This window comes from Pipistrellus kuhlii, unplaced genomic scaffold (genome assembly GCF_014108245.1).
Source record: "Pipistrellus kuhlii isolate mPipKuh1 unplaced genomic scaffold, mPipKuh1.p scaffold_m20_p_3, whole genome shotgun sequence".
In the NCBI taxonomy this organism is placed as follows: domain Eukaryota; kingdom Metazoa; phylum Chordata; class Mammalia; order Chiroptera; family Vespertilionidae; genus Pipistrellus; species Pipistrellus kuhlii.
This window is the reverse complement of record NW_023425529.1, coordinates 13,430,233-13,452,014: the sequence shown is the minus strand read 5'-3', so window position 1 is coordinate 13,452,014 and position 21,782 is coordinate 13,430,233. Positions and strand designations below refer to the sequence as shown.

At 39.1% G+C, this 21,782-nt stretch overlaps 1 protein-coding gene across 1 annotated transcript in view; it reads left to right on the top strand.

Annotated features, from left to right (window-relative positions):
* Positions 1-7,359, top strand: part of CFAP54 (cilia and flagella associated protein 54) — a 243,255-nt gene extending 235,896 nt beyond the window's left edge. Inside the window, exon 68 of the mRNA XM_045587640.1 lies at positions 7,128-7,359. Within this exon, the coding sequence (XP_045443596.1) occupies positions 7,128-7,247 (120 nt within the window). The 3' untranslated portion in view covers positions 7,248-7,359. The remainder of the gene's footprint in view (positions 1-7,127) is intronic.
* Positions 7,360-21,782: the final 14,423 nt, after the last annotated feature.

The window sequence follows — 21,782 nt, the reverse complement described above, 5'->3', positions numbered from 1 at the left end:
ACATAATGGCTTAAAGTTTATTTTTTAATGTAGAAGTAGGAAGTAAACATCACACATGTCACCCACTCATGATTAAAAATACATTCTGAATATGACCCATAATGTGACCCTTTTCCTTTAACCTCTATTTTAACAGTTAATTTACAAATGAAATGAACTCTATAAAACAAAGACTTCATCCCATTTCCAATCCTCAATAAATGCAGCCTTCCTTTCTTGCTGAAAATTTTTCCAGCGTATAAAGAAATAACTTGAGAAAGCTTTAAAACCATTTTCTGAAAATAAAGGCAACAATGTAAAGTAAAATGGAATCATGTATAAGCACTACCTCTGAATTCATACCTTCACATCTCCACAGAGAATGAGGAACAGACATTCAGTTTTACAACACATCATATAATAAAAGCCTAATATGCTAAGTGTCCAGTGGTCCAGTAGGCAGTTCAACCAATCAAAATGTAATATGCTAATGACATGCTAAGACCACTGAACTGCTTGCTGTGACATAAACTGACCACCAGGGGGCAGACATTCGATGCAGGAGCTTCCACCTGATGGTTATTGCGCTCCCACAGGAGTAGCACTGCTCAGCCAGAAGCTGGGCTCACAGCTGGCAAGTGCAACAGTGGTGGCAGCTTTTCCCACCTCCGTGGCAGTAGGGATCAGGTCTAAGCAATCAGTCAGACATCTGCTGGGGGCTCCCAGACTGTGAGAGGGTGTAGGCCAAGCTGAGGGACTCTCCCCCTGTGTGCACAAATTTTGTGCACTGGGCCTCTAGTCATAATAATAAAAGGCTAATATGCAAATGTCATCACTCCCTCATGCATAATAACCAATCAGCAGGAGGTGGGGCTTAACAGGAGACCTGAGGCTGTGTCCCCCACACAGCAGGGCTTGATGGAGATGGGGCCATCTGGGTCTGGGTCTCACATGATTTCAAGGAATGTGGGGGTGGGCTGGGACTTGACTCTGGATCCCGTGGCATGCCCCAGACTCTGACAGGAGGAATATTTTCATATACATTTTACTATTTTTCTTTTATCTCTGATACTTCTATTAAAGAGAAAGGGCAAATACCAATATTAAATATCTCCTCTAATTAATTCCCTCTTAATGTGCATGAATTTCATGCACCAGGCCACTAATTGAATATAAATGTTTCTGTTGGATCCTCTACCCAAGAAAATTTTTCTTTCCATCCTTCCCCCAAGTCCTGAATCACTGGCCATGAACATCCATCTAGCCTTTATGCCCTGTGCACTTCATGGTTGATTGCACAACTCATGCTTTCTGTTCTGATTAGAGCTTTTGATATTTTAAAGAGGATTTTCCCTGTTCGAAGTCCTTTATTATAATAGTTCTGTGTATGATGAAAAAAAAATTCCTGGAAAGAGAGAGAGAGTAGCTATTCTCTCTGCACAATGGGTGTTAGATTTCAAAGGCTCTTTTTTTTCTGGCCCTTGGACTCCTGAGCAGTCCAAATAAGTCTGGATATGTATAGCCTAAACGTTTACTTTTTCTTAAGGGTCTCTTTTGGTCTTAAATGATTGAATAGTTTTCTTGAATAGTTTTCTATAAAAAACATGTATCCATAATGATGATTTCACTGCCAGCTCTATCATTTTTCATCAAGTAGTGCCTGGCTGGGCTTGGGGTAGGATATGAAGGGCAATGTGTGCAGAATAGGGGCCGATAAGGAGGAGGGATGTGGAAGAAGCCCCAAAGCTCCAAAGACATTTAGTAGCTGAGTATTGCCTTAATTTACATAATCCCAGATGGGTCACTTGTGTGGTTTTCCTAACACCAACCAGTTCCACAATTCTCTGAGTCCAACTGGGTGTCCAACAATTCAACTCATTTCCGAAACTACCACCTAGAGTTAGTGCAGACTCCACAGATTAAGAGCTCAATCCAAGACTGTTCCACCTCAGATACCAGCTGAAAACGAGGACCCAAGCTACCCACACTTCTGCCCAGCATACTATGATGTGGGAGTTCCCATGATGCCCCCTCAGGTTCCATAATTCACTAGAAGAACTCACATAACTCAGGAAATCACTTTAGGTATGATTACCAGTTCACTATAGAGGATAGTACTGTGGAACAGCCAAATAAAGAAATGAATAGAACAAGATATAGGGGGATGGGAGGAGCAGAGCTTCCATACTCTCTTTGGATTTCCACCCACTAAGAAGCTCCCTGAAACCTGTCAGCATGGCATTTTTATAGAGGCTTCATGATGTAGGTAATACTGATTAAATCATGAGCCATTAATGATTGAACTCAACCTCCAGCCCCTCTGCCCCCTCAAAGTTGAAGGTGTAGGGATGATTTTTTTTTTGCTTGTTTGTTTTTAGAGAGAGTGGAAGGGAGATGGAGAGACAGAGAGAAACATTCATTTGAGAGAGACACGTTGATTGGTTGCCTCCTGTACAGCCCCAACCAGAACCAGAGATAGAGCCTCCAACTGAGGTATGTGCCCTTGACTGGAATAGAACATGGGATCCTTTAGATAGCACTTAAGAGAAAATTTTCAGCACCTTTAGGAGCTCTATGCCAGGAAACCTGGGTCAAAGACCAAATATTTATATTTACTGTAAACTATGTGCATAACCTAAAATGGATTTTTAAAGATGCATCCCAGTAGATACAGTCTCCCTCAACAGATCTTCTCTCCTGGAGGTACTCTGCATAGAGGCCATTGTGCAAAAATACTTTTGGCATCTACTTAGATGTGAGAAGGGAAACAAAGTTGGCAATCATAGAATCACTGAGAAGTTGCTGAAATTACTTTGACTGGACAGACACATTTGGTTTTCTGTGCTTTTGGAACATCGTGTCTGAGCAAGGATTGGCCTTTATTAAAAGATGACCTCTGCTCAAGAGCTCAAGGAAGCACCATGCTCAGCCAGGAGTCAGTGCCTGGAGAGCTTCAGTGACAATGGTGGTGGTGATTTAAGAAGAATGTGTTCTATTCTTAGACAGTGTAACATTTGAACCAATTTTCTGCACAAATGCGTTCTCTCCCGTATCCTATCTTAATTTCTAATGTTCTTGTTCTCTGCAAAGTGTTTTTATAGTAATGTTATTTATTTAAGATTAATTTTAAAATATTCCTGCTATCTTTCCAATATGACACTTTAATCTCATATTATGGTAAAAAAAAAAAAAAAAAAAAAAAAAAAAAAAAAAAAAAAGCCGAAACCGGTTTGGCTCAGTGGATAGAGCGTCAGCCTGCAGACTGAAAGGTCCCGGGTTTAATTCTGGTCAAGGACTTGTACCTTGGTTGCGGGCACATCCCCAGTAGGGGGTGTACAAGAGGCAGCTGATGGATGTGTCTCTCTCATCGATGTTTCTAATTCTCTATCCCTCTCTCTCTTCCTCTCTGTAAAAATTCAATAAAATATATATTTTTAAAAAACAGAAAACAAAAACAAAAAAAGACATTTCTTTTCTGTCATACTTAGTTGTTTTTTTTTAATACAAAAATTAAAGTAATGCAAAAGATAAATCTTATTCTCAGAAACGTGTGAAATTTCCTATGGTATGATAGAACTGTATATACAAGCCTTTCTGACCTTCCTAAGAGTTGGTGTTGTATCTATTAGATTGTGGTGAATATTATCCATTGTTTTTTTTGTGTTTTTTTTTTTTGTATTGGGATTATCTTCATCATATAAAAAGTACAGTGAAACCAAATATATCAACTTCCCTCTCACCTAGAACTTTTATTAGGTGGATAAGCAATCATTCATGATTTATATTCTTAAGTAAGGTAGTGTCATATGATTCTTTTTACTTTGGAATGCATGTTTTTCACCAGTTTGAAAACAAAAATCCAATGAATCATTAACTTTAAACACTCAGCTGAGCTACTAAGAAGACATAGAAACCATGGTAGTGAAACTTATATGTGAGAATGCTGGGTGAAATTGCTTTCCCACACTGAAACTATCAAATAATTCCTCTCATGGCTGTGACTCTCTGTGTTTTAAGGTACTTGAAAGGAGGCAAAGCTAAAGCCACCTGTATCACAAAGCCCACAATTTTATATTCACTTACCAATTATCAGGGCAGAGAGACCTAGTTGATTGGTAGAAATCTGGCTTTGTCCCTTTTTCTTGGTCACTAACACTTAGAAGCAATAAAAAGGCAACTGACAATGGTGTGCTGAGAGAAGCAAGAAGAGGTCTCAAAGTAGGGCTCAATAAAAACTCAGTGGATTGAGAAAAATTATAGATACTTTCAAGACTATGATTTCTCTGCCAATCAAGGAAAATCATTGGAGCAAAGGGACAGAAGTAATAAAATATTTCATTATGATAAAATCTAATATTCATGCAGAAACACATTAAAAAAACAACAACACAGTATAGCATTGGCAAGTAACCTGTAATTCTCCAATGCCTTTGGAAACTCTCCTCAACAAACTCAAGTCCAGGCCTGATTTTAATGAAACCCTGCAGTTTGCCCCCAAATTGCCCAGATGTCTGAAAAGGTAGGAATAATAGCACAAGGGTAAGTTCTGACATCTTAGGGTCATTAGTGTTCTCCAGAGGATGGAAAAAAATTAACAACTCCAGGATGACAGCTTTTTATTTCATCTTTCTGACCCGAAGTGTTCACTTGCAGCCTCATCAATAAACCCAGCAATTAATCTCCATCCTTTTACAAATGGCCACTTGTTTCTGCAAGTTCATTGTTAAGGGTCAGAGGCCAAAGTGCTCTATCTGGATCCAGTATATAAATTATGCCATAAAGATACTTCTCATGTTATCTAAAACTAATGTGGCCTCTTTGTGTTTTTATCTTAAATACTGTAATCTTTAATATGAGAAAAAATTCTATAATAACAGAAATACAGCTCCAGAGAAAAGACACACAAATGTTTTAATGACAATTATTCTTACTACTTTGAAAATTATCTAACAAAGGGTATTATTGGATGTGAGGTCTTTCATTGCCATATAATAAACTGAATGTTTAGTGCAATTATATAGCAATGAGGTGTAACCAGAGTAATCATGGTAATCACATATATGTCAACATATTAATAAACAAATTAATATTAGCTCTCTAAGATGTCCCTAACTTTTAATAAAGAAAGATAGTCATTAAATGGCAAAATAACAAGATTATAACATTCCATGATAATAATATGCTGCCCTGGGTGTGAAACCCCTCATTTGTTTCTGATTGAAGTATTAATTGTCAGAACCTATTTGGAAAGTAATCTGATAAGAAATGTTAAAAAAGTAAATGTAAACACCCTTTGACCAGAACAACCATCTTGAGGAATCAGTAATACAGAAATTAAAGCACTTGCACCCAGGAGATATATAAGTAGACAAGCATGCTCAAAAACTAGAAACTACCTCTTTAATGAAGGATGGCCCAGGCCAGGCATTGTTATAGAACCATTAAAAATGGTGTGTTCAATAGTGACAATACAACATAGCCTTGATTAGGTGTTTGTGATAGGCACTCTTCTAGGTACAGTTTACTCATGAACAGCACAGATTTGAACTGTGTGAGTCCACCTATATGTGGAATTTTAAAATAAACACCTACAGTACTGTAAATATATCTTCTCTTCCTTATGATTTTCTTTTTCTAGCTTGCCTTATTGTAAGAATATAGTATTTAATACATAGAACATACAAAATATGTTACTCAACTGTTTATGCCATCGATAAGGTGTCTAGTCAACAATAGGCTATTAGCAGTTAAGTTGTGAGGGAGTAAAAAAGTTTTATGCAGATGTTCAATTGTATGGGAGGATTGGCATCCCTAATCCCAACATAGTTAAAGGGCCAATTCTATTTACTATGTGTAAACTTACTCCATTCTTGTAACAACAATACTATATAGTAATTCTTATTATTTCCATTTTATGGGTTAGAAAATTAACATTAAAACACATAAAATATCTTACCTAACCTCATATATCTGGTATGAACCAAATGGTCTTATTCCAGAATTCATACTCCTGACCTCCATGTGGCTATTCTGCCTCCCTGAATTGATTAAGGAGGGATTTCTCTTATATATTGGTAATTTAAAAAGCAATGAATTGAAATTTGGTTATTTTAGTTCAAAAAATAAGGAAAGAAAGAAAAGGAAAAGACCCATGTTATTAATAATATACATTTGTATGAGGATTTTAACAATTTTGGAAGAATTCTCAAATTGGTGGTATTAATTAGTCTAAAATTTAGTGATGAAGAGGATATCATTAGTTTTTATATTCACCTCTTTCTTATTTGAAGTTATAGAATAACTTTTATCACTTTTTAAATCCAAAAAGTAAAGAAAAACAAATAGAAAACTAGTCTCCACTTTTAGGTTCACTATGTTTTCTGGAGAATAATAGGTTCATTTAACAAGTAGACAAGGAATTAATAATCCTTGTCCTCTAATTTTTTTTTTTTAACCAGGATTCAGGCTCACAAGAATCTAAGTCATTAGAGTCATTCGACATGACATCATTCATCTTCAAAAGTATCTAGATGTGCATGAAGTGTGTCTGCAGTAAACATTCATTTCCTTCCCTTCATGTTATTCTCCCCTTTCTGCCCTCCTCCCCATCAAATAGTCAGTGCTACAATCACAAAAGCTGTCTTATTGCTTTTTGTTAGGCTCTCAGATGACTTTGGCTATACTAGTCCTTGGCGTGGTAATAGTACCTTTCAAAGAGAGTGAACCCCTAACCTAATTTGCTTCACTGTGGCAGGACTTAAGCTCAAAATGAGAGATGGAGATTTGTCAACTGAGCAGTCTATTCAGAAGCCAACGTCCTTCATTTAGAATCATTCTCAATGATTATGCCCACACAAATAGTCCACATTTCTAGAAGTATCTGCTGTTTTATAGGCTCAATTTTACAGATTCATCAGTATGAATCAGTATGCTGTTTTATAGACTCATAGATGTGAATCTTAATAGGATATAAAATGATATATGTGACATTTCAGCAGTGTAAAGCTGCAATCTTACCTTAGGCAAGAATTATATATCTTTCACATAAAATTATTATATGGAACTGGTATTTGTGTATTTTGAGAACTTTACTTCAGTCAACAGTTCAAAACAATGCATTTCATAAACATTTTTATGCTTTTTCTCAGGTTCCATTTAAGGTCTCGCTGCCATCCATACTCAATCTCGAGAGACTTTTTGATCTTGCTAATGGTTGTATCCTATCAGGAGGAAGCCTTTTCAACTGGATTGTGTCGCTTATTCTCTGAACATATTTACATATTAACCTCATAAAGGATTTCATTCTTATTGTTTTTCTTGGTTTGAAATAAGTTTTGAAATGGTCCTCTTACAACAAACAAAATAAAATTGTTTTCTTACACAAGCTCAATTTCCTTAAAAACTATAGTTTTGAGTAATGTTTTACATTGCATTTGAATTAAATGACAATGCTGTTGCTTATGAAGACATCTTATGGAGCTATCCATAGAAAACGTGTTTGTGCACAGTATAACTATTCCCATGTTTATGTAGTTTATGTTTAGTTTGTCCTTAGATGTGTCCATATTGCAAGACTGAATTAGGCCAGTGGTTATAAACTGGGGGGAATTTTGCATCTAGGGTGACATTTGGCAATCTCTGAAGACATTTTCTATTATTATAACTGAAAAGGGGATGCTATTGGCATCTAGGGTAGAAGCCAGGGATGATGCAAAACATCCTACAGTTCCCAGGAGGGCTCCCCACAACCAAGAATTACCTGGCCCAAAATGTCAGGAGTGCCAAGGAAGATAAATCCTGGATTAAATCTCAGCATGTGGTAAGTTCAATTTGGGAGTTTGCCTGTGGGGTTTGGGAAGGAATCTGCAGTAAATGAGACCTTTCATATTTTATATTTCTGAGAGCCAACATTGCACAGTATTTTAGAGCAGCTGGTGTGCTGTGGCATGCTGGTGTGCTGCAATAATTGTTAAAACATGCAGCACCTATTTAATCTGCTTTATATATAAAAATGACAACAGCCAACACAGTGATAGCCATCCAGTGTGAATGAATCAAAATTATACCTATTTTTTTTGTCATATCATCAAAAATGATAATAAATTTTTTGGTGTGCCATAGGATTTTAGTCATTAGTTTATAGGTGCCATGAGATGAAAAAGGTTGAAAATCGCTGTTTCAGAGCTCGGGCTATGTATGGATTTACACATATCTGAGTCTGAATAGTAGCCTCATCTCTTCCGAGTTGTGTGACTTTGGGAAAGTAGCAAATTATTAAGCCGTTGTTTTCTCACCAGTAGAATAGGAATAGGAATATTGCTGTGTGGATTAGATTGAGATGGTGTGAGAAGGTACCAAACATAATACCCAAGGTAGTAATGTGCTAAGAGTTTTCATTTCCCAGCCTAATTGGAAGAGGATCATGCATTTCTGACTCATTCTGTTTAGCATCAAAGTTCCAAAATTTGAGGACAGCCAAGCTAGAATTGTAGGATACTCCATAGAAGAAATGAGTCCGAGCAAACTTTTAATAATAAGGATTTTGATGGTAGTCATGCTGCTGTAAAAGAACTGAGGTATAAAAATGAAAATATGATACAAAGGACTTTCCTACAACCAGTCTGGAGTGGACAGTTATAATAGAAAATAATAATTTTAAGGGTGGAACTAGAGTGAAGGCTATAGGCTTGATTCATATGTAATAGGGAACCATGACTAGTGATTAAGGAGAGAAGTGGCAAGTTCCAGGCACTAATAGAGAGTCAAATCATGTTGAGTGAATAAAAGGGGATGAATGAATGAATGAATGAATGAATAATGGTCTGGCTTGCAGGGAAAATAAATATGCAAAATTTAATGGAAAGGGAAGAAACAAAGGCAAGAAGGCCAATAAGAAAGAGAAGGAAACAAAATGTTGCAGCGAAAAAGGAAAAGAAAGGAACAAAATACTTTACACTGAACTCAGAAAAATAATTGCCTGATGACTATACTCTGCTATGAAATAAAGTTTGGGTTAAACAGAAAAGCCATTCAGATAGTGATGACTCTACTTGGGCTTATAAATTTCTTGCTCAGATAGAGAATGTATTCAAGGGCTTTGTGTTTCTCCCAGGGGAAATCTAACTTATTACTCAAAGTTTGCCACCAGGAGCAAAAAGACACAAATTACTTTTGACATAGGTGTGGAAATATAGCATGACTAATAACTAAGGTGATTTGATTCAACCTAATGTTAATTTACTGAAATGTATTTATATGTCATCCATTCTTCATCACTATTAAGTTTTACTAATTGCATGCTTTCTGTTTTTATTTTTAAATATTAGTGGCTATAAAGGCATATACTGTTGAATAGAACCCTGGAACAATGCCCAGCATATAATAGAGGTCTCTGATATTTTTTGAATGAGTGAGAGGATGGATGGATGGATGGATGGATGGATGGATGGATAGATGAATGGATGTGACCCACATAAGATGGCACTGTGGGGCTCTAAAAGAAAGGGAAGCAAAGTTTTCACCACCACCTTCACCATCACTAGCTCTATCATTACTGTCTACCCTTCCCATGGCAGGCACTATATTAGTAAGTACTTCATATGCATTATCTCCTTATGTCCTCTCAAGAATTATGACCATGGTGCACATAGAATTTCCCCTTGTTACAGATGAGGAAATAAAAATGTAGGTAAGTAACTTTTCCAATGGTCACAGTTAGAGGTAAAACCAGGATTTAAATCCCAGCCCTGTCTGACTGGAGAATCTGAACTCTTTGATGCTAAACTGACTTCCTGAGCTCTTGTGCCCACTCCATGGTGCAGAGAAACTTGAAAGTCAGGGGAGAAGAAGACATGGCCCAGCCTTAAGCTCAAATTGGAACACCCATGGTCTGCCCTAGGAGCATATCTTTTAAATGGCTTCCAGACCTAAATGGATGTCCCAAGAAAGCAATGAGGTGTCCTCCATGTTATCTGTGCCAGTATATTGGTTTCCTCCGGGGAGGGAAGGTCCCTTTCAAGTATTACAGATATTATTTCAGCCCATTTTTACTTTTTGTCATCGTTAGTACCTTATAGTTGCTGTTATTCTCGGGTGTTATTTGGACTGAAAGAAACTCTGTCTAAAACTGTGCCAGACCCTGCAGTCAGTTTCCCCATAGTAAGCCATCATCTCAGAAATCTCCCATTTCTTCTAAAATAGTAATGGCACTCACAGCGTTGAAACTTTCTGCCAAGGCAGTGAGGCAATGGTGATGAACTGGGCTAAAGCAGAAACAAAAAAGGAAATTCAAAACCTACCAGGATGGAGGATGAGTTTATTTCCAGAAACCTTTCAGTTTTTTTTCTAAAGACCAAATTACACAATTTGCAGCTGCTTTTTTTGTGTGTGTGTGTGTGCTACACAGTATCTGCAAATGCTTTATAGCAGACACCTGCAAGTTTTCTACTTGTTTTAATTATAGCAGAGAATGATGGGAGGCAAACTGAAAGGGGCGGGGGGGAGGGAAGCAGAAAGAGAGGGGAGAGAAGCAGGAGCCAGGGGATAGGAGGCAGAGCAGCAGCTAACTGAAGAGTAACAAAACCCCAGTGCCTCCCGTAGCTTTCTCCATGCCAGCCTCCAAGAGATGGCTTTAGAAACTGACCACCTGCCGGCCCTTGAGAGGCTTAAATGCTGCAGTCTAGGTTAACCTCATGTGCAGGCACCAAACATTCTCTTTCCCATTAAAAAAAAAAAAATATATATATATATATATATATTATTGATTTTTTTTACAGAGAGGAAGGGAGAGAGATAGTTAGAAACATCGATGAGAGAGCAACATCAATCAGCTGCCTCCTGCACATCCCCTACTGGGATGTGCCCGCAACCAAGGTACATGCCCTTGACCGAAATTGAACCTGGGACCGTTGAGTCCACAGGCTGATGCTCTATCTATTGTTTTAGGCACCCCTTCCCATTTGACTGCTCTTCACTGAATTGCAGGCTTGGAAATGGTACCTTTCTGGAAACTTGGTTTCTGCCTCTGGACTGCAATGCCCTTTTAGACAACCTCATAACAAATCTCTCCATCCCAGTTCAAATGACAGAGGACAGGGCTACCAGAACTCATAAAGCACTTCCTGGTGCCTGCTTATTTGGCTTTTAACCCTGTCCTTGGCACGTAGTTTTGTATTGTTATATTTTCACAACACAGTCCTACTGTGTGAACCCACATTCTTTTGGGTTTCATTTAACTTGAGACTGGGTACATCCCTGTTTGCTCTAAGGTATCCTGGAATTTTACAGGATGTCCACAACACCTGGAAAATTAGGTTAAGTATGCATAATCTATACTATAAAAGGGTAATATGCTAATTAGACTGGGTGTCTTCCGGATGACCTTCTGGATGACCTTCCAGATGTCCTTCCTGACAAAGCCAGGCCTGGGAGAAGCCTCCCATGGTCCAGGGTGCTTATGGCTGCGGCTGGCCTAGGCAAACCTGTCCCCAGTCCTTGGTGCCTGTGGCCTGCCCAGGCGAAGCCAGCCCAGGTCCCAGCTGCTTGTGGCCAGCCAGAGGGAGGGAAGCCCTGGTCTCGGGTTCCTGTTACCGTCCAGAAGAGAGAAGCCTGGATTTGGGGACTGAGGCAGAGGCAATTGGGGGCAATCAGTTTAGCATGGGTGCAGTTAGGGGCGTTCAGGCAGGCAGAGGTGGTTAGGGGTGATCAGGCAGGCATGGGTGCAGTTAGGGTTGATCAGGCCAGCAGGGGAGCAATTAGGGGTGAGTTGGCAGGCAGGCAGAGGTGATTAGGGATAATCAGGCAACCAACCAGAGGGGTTAAGAGTGACCAGGCAGGCAGGCAAAGTGGTTAGGCACAATTAGGCAGGCAAGCCGTTAGGAGCCAGTGGTCCCAGATTGCAAAAGTTATGTCCCACTGCTGGTTTAAGCCCGATCCAGCAGTCAGGCATCCCATGAGGGGTCCTGGATTGCAAGAGGGTGCAGGCTGGATTGAGGTACCCCCACACTGCATGAATTTTGTGCACCAGGCCTCTAGTATTATTATAAACATATTCCACCCATAAAAAATAAAATATTATTTTTAACTTATTTTTGTATGTGAGCACAGGATTGGACAAGCCCCTAACTGTGGGTTAGGGGAGAAAACAGTGGGCCCAGAATTCCACAGTTTAGCTACTCTTTCTCATTCTCTCATGTTTGAAATGCTTATGGGATATCCCCAATGAAACTCTCACTGGTGTGCCCAAACAAACTTGTGCAAAAATGTTCCCTGATGCATTGATTACAGTAGTAAAAATACTAAAGCTTCTAAGTATTCCTAATGTGGAGAGTGGATAAATATATAATCATATCTATACTAATAATAGAGGAATATGCAAATTGTCCAGGACGCCATCATAGTAACAGTAACAACCAAACAGCTGCTGTGTGGGGGTGACACAGTTGGCAGGGGGGTTAGTGAGCAACAACCAAATGACTGAACAGCAGGCTGTGTGAGGCGACCAGGCTGGCATGGGGGGGGGGGGCGGGCAGTTGAGGGCAACCAGGCAGGTGGGGGGTTGTTGGGGGAAATTAGGCCAGCAGGAGGGCAATTGGGGGCAACCAGGCCAGCAGGGGAGCCAGTTAGGGGTGATCAGGCAAGCAGGCAGGTGAGCAGTTAGGAGCCAGCAGTCCCAGATTGTGAGAGGGTTATCCTGGATTGGAATGTATGCAGGCTGGGTTGAGGGACACACACCCCCTCCAACCCGGTCTCTAGTAGTAGAATATTATACAAAAGCTATAAATAAATAATAGACTACTATAGGGCAGTTATGAATGAATGCTCATTTCTCATATATCAGAGACTATATCAATCTGGATACTCTTCAAAAGCAGGTTGAGCAAGACAAAAAAATGAACATGTATAGGAAGGTACCATTTGTATGAAATTAAAAAAAAACAGGTAAAATGACATAATGTAAGTATTTTTGGTTGTATAAGTATATGCTAAAAAGATTTTTTTTTAAACACAATGGTCAACACCCAAATCAGTTTTGTGCTCACCTGGATGAAGAAGGGGGAATACACCTAAGAAAAATGCCCAAAAGGTCGAGTTTGTACTTGTAAAATTTTTCTTTTTAATTTGTAGGTTTGCTACATTTGTCTCTACTTTTTTGCATGCTGTGATATTTCATAAATTAAGTAAAAACTCACAGTTGATCTTCCTCATCTTGTTGGCTTGAATGTTTTGTACGACTATTGGCTCACCTATCAGAAAATAACCATTAAATGTGAGTTATGACTGGTCTCATTACACAACTACAACTGATAGTTCACATCTGGTTCTATTTTGGGGTTTTTTAAATGACAACTAAAAATCATTTTGAAGCTAATGTCAAGCCATAAATATGCCCAATTTTAGAAAACTCAATCTGTGAAAATATTAATTTTTAATATAAGATAGTAGAGCCTCAGTAACTGTTTAATTAAATTGAGGCAGATTCCCAATATAATTTATATCAATTGTGGGTTACCTAGCTACACTTTAAATGATTTGATTTTCTGAAATTAGATATATGCAGCATATTTTTACACGACTGCTACTTACATGCAATGAGGTACAGTTGTAAAATCCATCCACTCTCATAATTTCAATTTTTTTAAAATATATTAAGAAGTTTCTCTTACTAAAGAGACATTTTCTATTTTTCCTTTACATTTCAGTAGAGCTTTATGAGTTGCAACTTTGACACTAAAATTTCCATGGCAACGTATTATTTTTTGCTCTAAAAACAGGCTTGATTAAGAAGGCTTTGGTGACAGCAGTTTTCTTTATAATTAAACTCATTAGTTAAAATGATGGGTTAAGAGGAACAGGACTTTTATTGCAACAAGGACATTTTCAACAGGAGCTTGGGAGATAACACACAATTAATTGCTATTAAATTGCCTTTGGTCCTGTTTGATATTTAAGACAACATTTATACATTTTGTATTTAATAGCTTAGAAAGGAAAAGGTCTGAAGCCACATCACCCGGAACCCTCCCTTTAAATTGTCCACAAGTGTGAAAACTCAGTAGATTTCTAATTTGAAGATTTCTAAGTAGCTTCACAACTTTCCTAATTTAATTCTCCCCCCACAAGATTCATAAGAATTTTTTGAAATGATTTCTTTTCTCATCATTATTAAAGCAATTCAGGACTAATATTGAGAATTTGAAAAACATTTCAAGGTACAAAGTGGAAAATAAAATTTAGCCAAAATCCACCACTCTGAAACACTGTGTTAACATTTAAATATATTTCCTGTGGCATATCTTATTATCTTCCCTAATAACCAAGAAAAACAAACAGACAACAGCCTTCAGACTAAAAGTGTTATGATCTGAGGCAACTCTCCAAATTCCCTGGGGTGTGGCACAGACCGGCCTTGTCAGAGCCTATTGTTGGGAGAATGCCCGAATTGAGTTGAGTTGGGAGTATTTAGACTTTGTGGTTTGGTTCATTCAATGCAGTTTTAAAAAATCGGCAAATAATTAGACCCAAAGGAATTGTCTAGAGTTCTCCTTTCTACTAAAAGGTAATTATCCATAGGAGGAGGGGAAAAAAAATCTTTGTTTTGTCCTTTGGAGGCTGGTCATTTAATTTCTTTTTTATAAACCCATTAGTATGTCCCTGACACACTTAGCTTATCTGTTCATGCATACATTTGTTCAGTTGATAGATTTAATTCATTACTATGTGCCTTTGCTTCCTGGTAAAATGTCCTTTATCACTTTATAAAAAATATACTTTTTTGCCAAGACCGGTTTGGCTCAATGGATAGAGTGTCGGCTTGGGGACTGAAGGGTCCCCGGTTCGATTCCGGTCAAGGGCATGTACCTTGGTTGTGGGCATATCCCCAGTAGGGGGTGTGCAAGAGGCAGCTGATTGATGACTCTCTCTCATCGATGTTTCTAACTCTCTATCTCTCTCCATTCCTCTCTGTACAAAATCAATAAAATATATTTAAATAAATAAATAAAAAATAAATAAATAATATACTTTTTTTATTGTTGGCAATATTACAGTTTCCCATTTCCTTCTTCTTTACCTCCCTCCACTCAGCTCCTACTATCTCTCCCACCCCCTGGCACAGATCTTCACCACCCTATTATCGGTGTCCATGGGTTATGCATATCTATAATATATATATAAAAGCCTAAGCGACTGTTACGATGTGCACTGACCACCAGGTGGCAGACTCTCAAAGCAGGAGCTGCTCCCTGGTGGTTGGTGCGCTCCCACAGCCAACCTCCTGTGGCTGGACTACTTCCCACAGTCCCTCCTCCTGGCAGGCCAGCCCTGATGAAGCTGTGCAAAATAGCCCTGGCCAGCCCCTGATCGCTGGCCAGGCCAAGGGACCCCACCCATGCACGAATTCATGCACCAGGCCTCTAGTAAGCATATAAGTTCTTTGGTTTCTCTCTCCTCATGCCTCAACCCCCACATCCAGGCATGTCAGTCTGCTCCATACCTCCATGCTTCAGATCTTATTTTGTTGGTCAGCACATTTTGTTCATTAGATTCCATAAGTAAGTGAGATCACGTGATATTTGTCTTTTTCAGATTAACTTATTTCACTTAGCATTAATAGTCTCCAGGTCCATCCATGCTATTTCAAAGGGTAAAAGATTTTTTTTTTACAGCTGCATAGTATTCCATTGTGTAAATGTCCTGCAGCTTTTTTCTCCATTCATCTACTAATGCACACTTGGATTGCTTAAAATCTTAGCTATATCTTATATAAAAGGCCTGGGGCCATCACACCGTAATACCCTCACAACCAAACAAGCAGTGGTTCTCATGCTGGGTGGGGCAGGGATCGAGCTACCAGCGGTGGAGGGCTACAAGAGCGGAGAGCTATGAGAGGTGGAGGGTGGGGCAGTGAGCTACAAGTGGCAATGGGTGGGGTGGCCAGCTGAGGCAAGCGGAATAGAGCTACTCGCGCATGATTTTGTGTGCTCTGGGCCTATGGTTATAAATAATGCTGCCCTGAATATATGGATCCATAAATTCTTGCTAGTTGGTGTTGCTGCATTTTTAGGATATGTTCAAAGAAGTGGGATCACTAGATCAAATGGCAGTTCCGTGTTTTTTTTGTTTTGTTTGTTTGTTTGTTTTTTTTTAGGAAACTCTCTATGGCTTTCCATATTGCTTGCATCAATTTGCATTCCTACCAGCAGTGAATTAGTGTTCTCTCTTTTTTTTTTTTTTTTTTTTTGTACATCTCTGCCAACACTTGTTTGTTGACTTATTGATGATAGCTATTCTGACAGGTGTGAGGTGATATCTCATTGTGGTTTTAATTTGCATTTCTCTGATAATTAGTGACTTTGGGCATTTTTTCACATGTCTCTTGGCCATTTGTATGTCCTCTTTGCAGAAGTGTCTATTCAGGTCCTCTGCCCAATTTTTAATTGGATTGTTTGACTTCCTTTTGTTGAGTTGTATGAGCACTTTATATATTTTAGAGGTTATCAGATATATCACTGGCAAATATGTTCTCCCATGCAGTAGATGCCCTTTTCATCTTGGTTTCTCTTGCTGTGCAGAAGCTTTTTATTTTGATGTAATCCCACTTGTTTATTCTTTCCTTTGTTTCTCTTGCCCCAGGAGATGTATTGGCAAAAAATCTGCTTCTTGAGCTGTCATTTTACTGCCTGTTTTCTTCTAGGATTTTTATGGTTTTATGGATTACATTTAAGTCTTTTATCCAATTTGAGTTTATTCTTTTGTACGGTGCAAGTTGGTCTCACTCTTTTTAGTTAAAAAATATTTTATCAAGTGGCCAATATATGCAGAGACTGTGTACATGAGGAACAGCACTTAGGCAGTCTTTTCCTTTAAAAAAAAAAAATAACATATAGCTGAAATCGATTTGGCTGAGTGGATAGAGTGATGGCCTGTGGACTAAGGATCCCAGGTTCGATCCTGATCAAGGGCATGTGCCTTGGTTGTGGGCACATCCCCAGTGGGGGGTGTGCAGGAGGCAGCTGATCAATGTTTCTAACTCTCTATTCTTCTTCCTTCCTCTCTGTAAAAAAATCAATAATATATAGATATATTTTTTAAAAATAACATATAATGACACCAGCTCTTCATTCCAGGTTCAGCGCAGGCATTTCTCCTACTATGGACATGTGTTTACCACTTCCACCAGTGCCTCCATGTAACATACATATTCTTATCATGCCCACTGTATTTTATACATGCTTATTTTTATGTCTGTCCCTCTCCAGGGAGCAAGATAGGTGGAATACAAGGAAATATATTTTCCCTTTTTTACAAGTTTTTTTTATTTTATTATTATTACGTTTTGGGTTACATTTCTCTGACTACAACTGAAGTTAAATGTTTTTCACATTGGTTATTGGTCCAATTAATTTTTTTCTATTTCATGCCTCTTTAGGACCTTTGCTCAAATTTTTACTTGTATGTTTATATATTTGTATTTTTGTATTGATCTCTAAGATCTCTCACTATCAAGGCTATTAATCCTTTTGATATGTTTTGGCATTTTTTTTTCAAGTTTTCATTTGTCTCGATTTTGTTTACCGTTTGATAGTTCTTGTTTTTTTTATTATTATTTTTATCGATTTCAGATGAGAGAGAATCATTGATTGGCTTCCTCCTGCACACCCCAATTGGGAATTGAGCCATCAACCTAGGCATGTGCCCTGGCTGGGAATGGAATCATGACCTCCTGGTTAATAGATTGATGCTCAACTACTGAGCCACAAAGGTTGGGCTGATAGTTCTTATTTTTAAAACTGATAATCAAGTCCAGATTGTTTAGTTAGTTATATTCAGACTTGGTAAAAAAAAAAAAAAAAAAAAAAAAAAAAAAGTAGATAGATAGGTAGGTTACAAGCATGCATTAAATACAAAGGTAAGATGACTTAAACTATATAAGAAAAATAAAGCAAAGAAAGCAAACAAAGCTAGGAAAGTAAGATGGAGCCAAGAGTTAATTATTTAAAATATTATGTTACGATGACCTTTACATTTATGAGGGGCCAGCCTCAGATGTGCTATACTGCAGCTTGTGTTGCTAAGTACATACAGAGCATTATCAGATCAGATCAACAGTGTTATCAGAAAAAAGCATATTATTAATACAAACAAAGCAGAAGCACTGGTATTCCTGGTACTAATTCCAGAAAATATTTTCCTATGGGTCCTTATGAGAAGACGAATGACCCAGTGCATGAAATTTGTGCACAAAGGGGGAAGGTTCTCTCAGCCCAGCCTACACCCTCTCCAATCAGGGACCCCATGAAGGATATCTGACTGCTAGTTTACATTGGTATTGGCCCAATTAAACTAGCAGTTCAACATCCCTCTTGAAATCTGGGACCACTGGCTCCTAACCGCTCACCTGCCTGCCTATCTGATCGCCTTTAACTGCCCTCCCCTGCTGGCCTGATCTTGCTCCCACTGTCCTCCCCTGCTGGCCTGGTTGCCCCCAATTGCCCTCCTCTGTTGGTCTGATCACCCCTAATGGCCTTTCCCTTGGCCCCCACCACCATGGCTTTATCTGGAAGGAAGTCGGATATCCAGAAGATGGCCAGTCAACCTGGTCTAATTAGCATATTACCCTTTTATTAGGATAGATAGATTATATAGGATAAGATTGCTTAAATGGGGGTGTGGGGAAGCCTTTTTCAGCAGGAGGATATGCTCTTGGCAGACAAAAAGACATAATTCCTATATCTGGACTGATAACCAGCCATATGCACTATACTGCCAAACTGGTAATTAAAAAATTAAGCCGCTTTCTTACACCTTACACCAAACAGCTGTTGCCCTTAAAACCTCTCCTCAGCCCCCACCTTAGGTTCTGCCTTTGCAGTTCACTGTTCTGATTGGTCAGTTTCTATGCCAGTCAGCATCAAAAGCTCCACCTCCTAAGCAGCCATTGGCTCCTCCCAGTTCACCCAGATTTAGTTCTGATTGGCTGGTTTCTATGCCAGTCAGTGTCAAAAGCTCCACCTTCTAGGCAGCCATTGGGTCTCCACAGTTCACCCAGGTTTGGTTCTGATTTGGATCAGTTTCTTTGCCAGTCAGTGTCTCGGGGCTGATTAGCATCCCCGTGGAGGCCCAGAGAGAAAGAGAGGCATTGCTGCTGGCCAGGCCCAGAGAGAAAGAGAGGCAAGGGCTGATCAAAAGCTGCCATGGAGGCTATGGATCAGACCCTGCTTCTCTCTCTAGGCCACTCTCTGGGCCTGATCCACAGCCTCCTCAGCTGTCAGTGCATTAATTAGTTTTAAACTAACTGGGAAGGCAGGTAGCAAGCAAAAGATTATCAAGGAAAGGAATATTTTACTCTATCTTACAAACAGTCCTGTTTTTGTCTGAGGAAAAAATACTTCAATGTGGCTTTTTTTTTTTTTTTTTTTTTTTTTTTTTTTTTTTTTTTCTGAGAGCAATTTCACTGGTTAAAAATGTTTTTCAAATATATTTGGGGTGGCGAGGAAAAATACACAAAAATGGCTATTTTCAAAACTTCAAAGGCTGATGCCTTGAATGGCTTGAAGAGTCACATAGTAAATATTTTAGGCATTGTGTCTCTGTTGCAATTTGTCAGCCCTGCAAAAGCAGCCACAGACAACACGTGATGCTTTGAATGGCCTAATTTAAGTTGGCTTATCAATCTTGACACCGTATTCAGAATGAACACAATATACAGCTAACACTGCAGCAACTCAGGCACCATGGATATAAGAGTTTCTTCTTATAAGTCAAGTTCTGTAAGTCAAACTCTAAAGCAGAGAAGAGGGAAAGGAGGCTGCAGGAGCTGAGAATTATTGGAAATAGCACTTTGTGTGTATGTTTTCCAGATTTCTAATTGAGGGAAAATAATTTTTCTGAAAAAAACAATATTTTTGGCTGATTGGGGATTATAGCTTTTATAGGATAATGAATTTAGAGGTTTGAAGGAATTATAAAGGTTATTCATTTCAGTTACCTACTGCAAGCTTAAATTTACATGAACATGTCTCCATTAAGGAACAATCAGCCCATACCCAAGTAACATCATGGTATAGTGGTTAAGAGAGCCAGCAATTAACATTCAGTCTTGTGATAGGAGTCCTGGCTTTCCTGTTTACCACCTACATAAACTTGGACAAAATTTCTTAACCTCTCTACACTTCAATGTTTACATATGCAAATCAGGGGTAGACAATGCACCAGCAAAACTGGCTAACAGTAGCTGGGCCCTCAATACCGTTATCTCTTACTATTATAACGTCTTATTACATATCTTTCAGGAAAGTTCATCTCTGCCTAGGAAGATAAGAGGGGTTTTATTTGTTTTTTAGTAAGAGGAACTCACTTCTGGTAACAGAGTAGCTTTTATGGAACAATATAATCACAATTTTCATCTTTTGACTAAAGCATAAAAATCAGTATAAGCAACTATAAAATCAGAATTCATATAACTGTGTGAAGCCCCAGGGGAATAACTGAAAATATGCAGAAACTGGAGGGGACATGATCCTTGAAATAAGGGAAGCAAACAGGTGAAACCCACATTTAAACAGCTTTTCCCCGAGGGTCTCCTCATCTGCTAAAGCACATAAGGATGGAGCTCAATCGGAAAGGGGCTGACTAGTGTAAAATTACTTTTAGCTCAACAACTGAACAAAAACAGGCCGAGGCCAGATTGGTCATAATTTGCTGACCCCTGACTGAAAAGACTACCAGAGTTTTCAGCAAAAGATTTGCTTCCTGGCATGAGCTCTCTTCCCTCTTCTCTGCACTCTCACTCAATGTGACCCTATCACATTCTTTCAAATTTTTGTCTCCAAACCAGAATCCTTCCCTAACTCCAAACTCCTATAGCCACTTTTCTGTTTAACATTTCCATTTAAAGGCTTAAATGCATTTTAAACTAATCACAGTTTGCTAGGGAATGCCACTTCCTTAAAAATAGGTCCAGCTCCAAGCAGCAGGCACCTTGACATTTCCAGGGAATTGACCCCAATGCCCCAGGACGATGCTTCAGCATTCCCTATATTCTAGCATGTTTAAAATGAAAAGGAAGTATTCTGATTATGTGTTTTCTCCGTGTCCATAGATGAATAAAAATGAGAACTAAATCAAGAATGCAATGTCAGCCGAAACTGGTTTGGCTCGTGGTAGAGCGTCGGTCTGCCAACTGAAAGGGCCCAGGTTCGATTCCGGTCAAGAGCATGTACGTTGGTTGCGGGCACATCCCCGGTAGGGGGTGTGCAAGAGGCAGCTGGTCGATGTTTCTCTCTCATCAATGTTTCTAGCTCTCTATCCCTATCCCTTCCTCTCCGTAAAAAAATAAAATATATATTAAAAAAAAAAAAGAATGCAATATCAGTCTGGCCAGTGTGGCACAATGGTTGAGCAGTGACCTATGAACAAGGAGGTCATGGTTCAATTCCTAGTCAGAGTACATGCCTGGGTTGTGGGCTTGATCCCCAGTTGTGGGGAGTGCAGAAGACAGCCGATGGATGATTCTCTCTCATAATTCATGTTTCTATATCTCTCTCCCTCTCTCTTCCTCTCTGAAATCCCATATAATAGAAGGCTAATATGCAAATTGACCGAACAGCAGAACGACTGGTTGCTATGACATGCACTGACCACTAGTGGGCAGATGCTCCCTCAAGAGCTGTCCCTTAGTGGTCAGTGTGCTCCCACAGGGGAAGCACCTCTCAGGCAGAAGCCGGGCTCATGGCTGGCTAGCACAGCATAGGGAGCAGGCCTAAGCCATCAGTTGGATATCCTGTGAGGGCTCCAGAACTGTG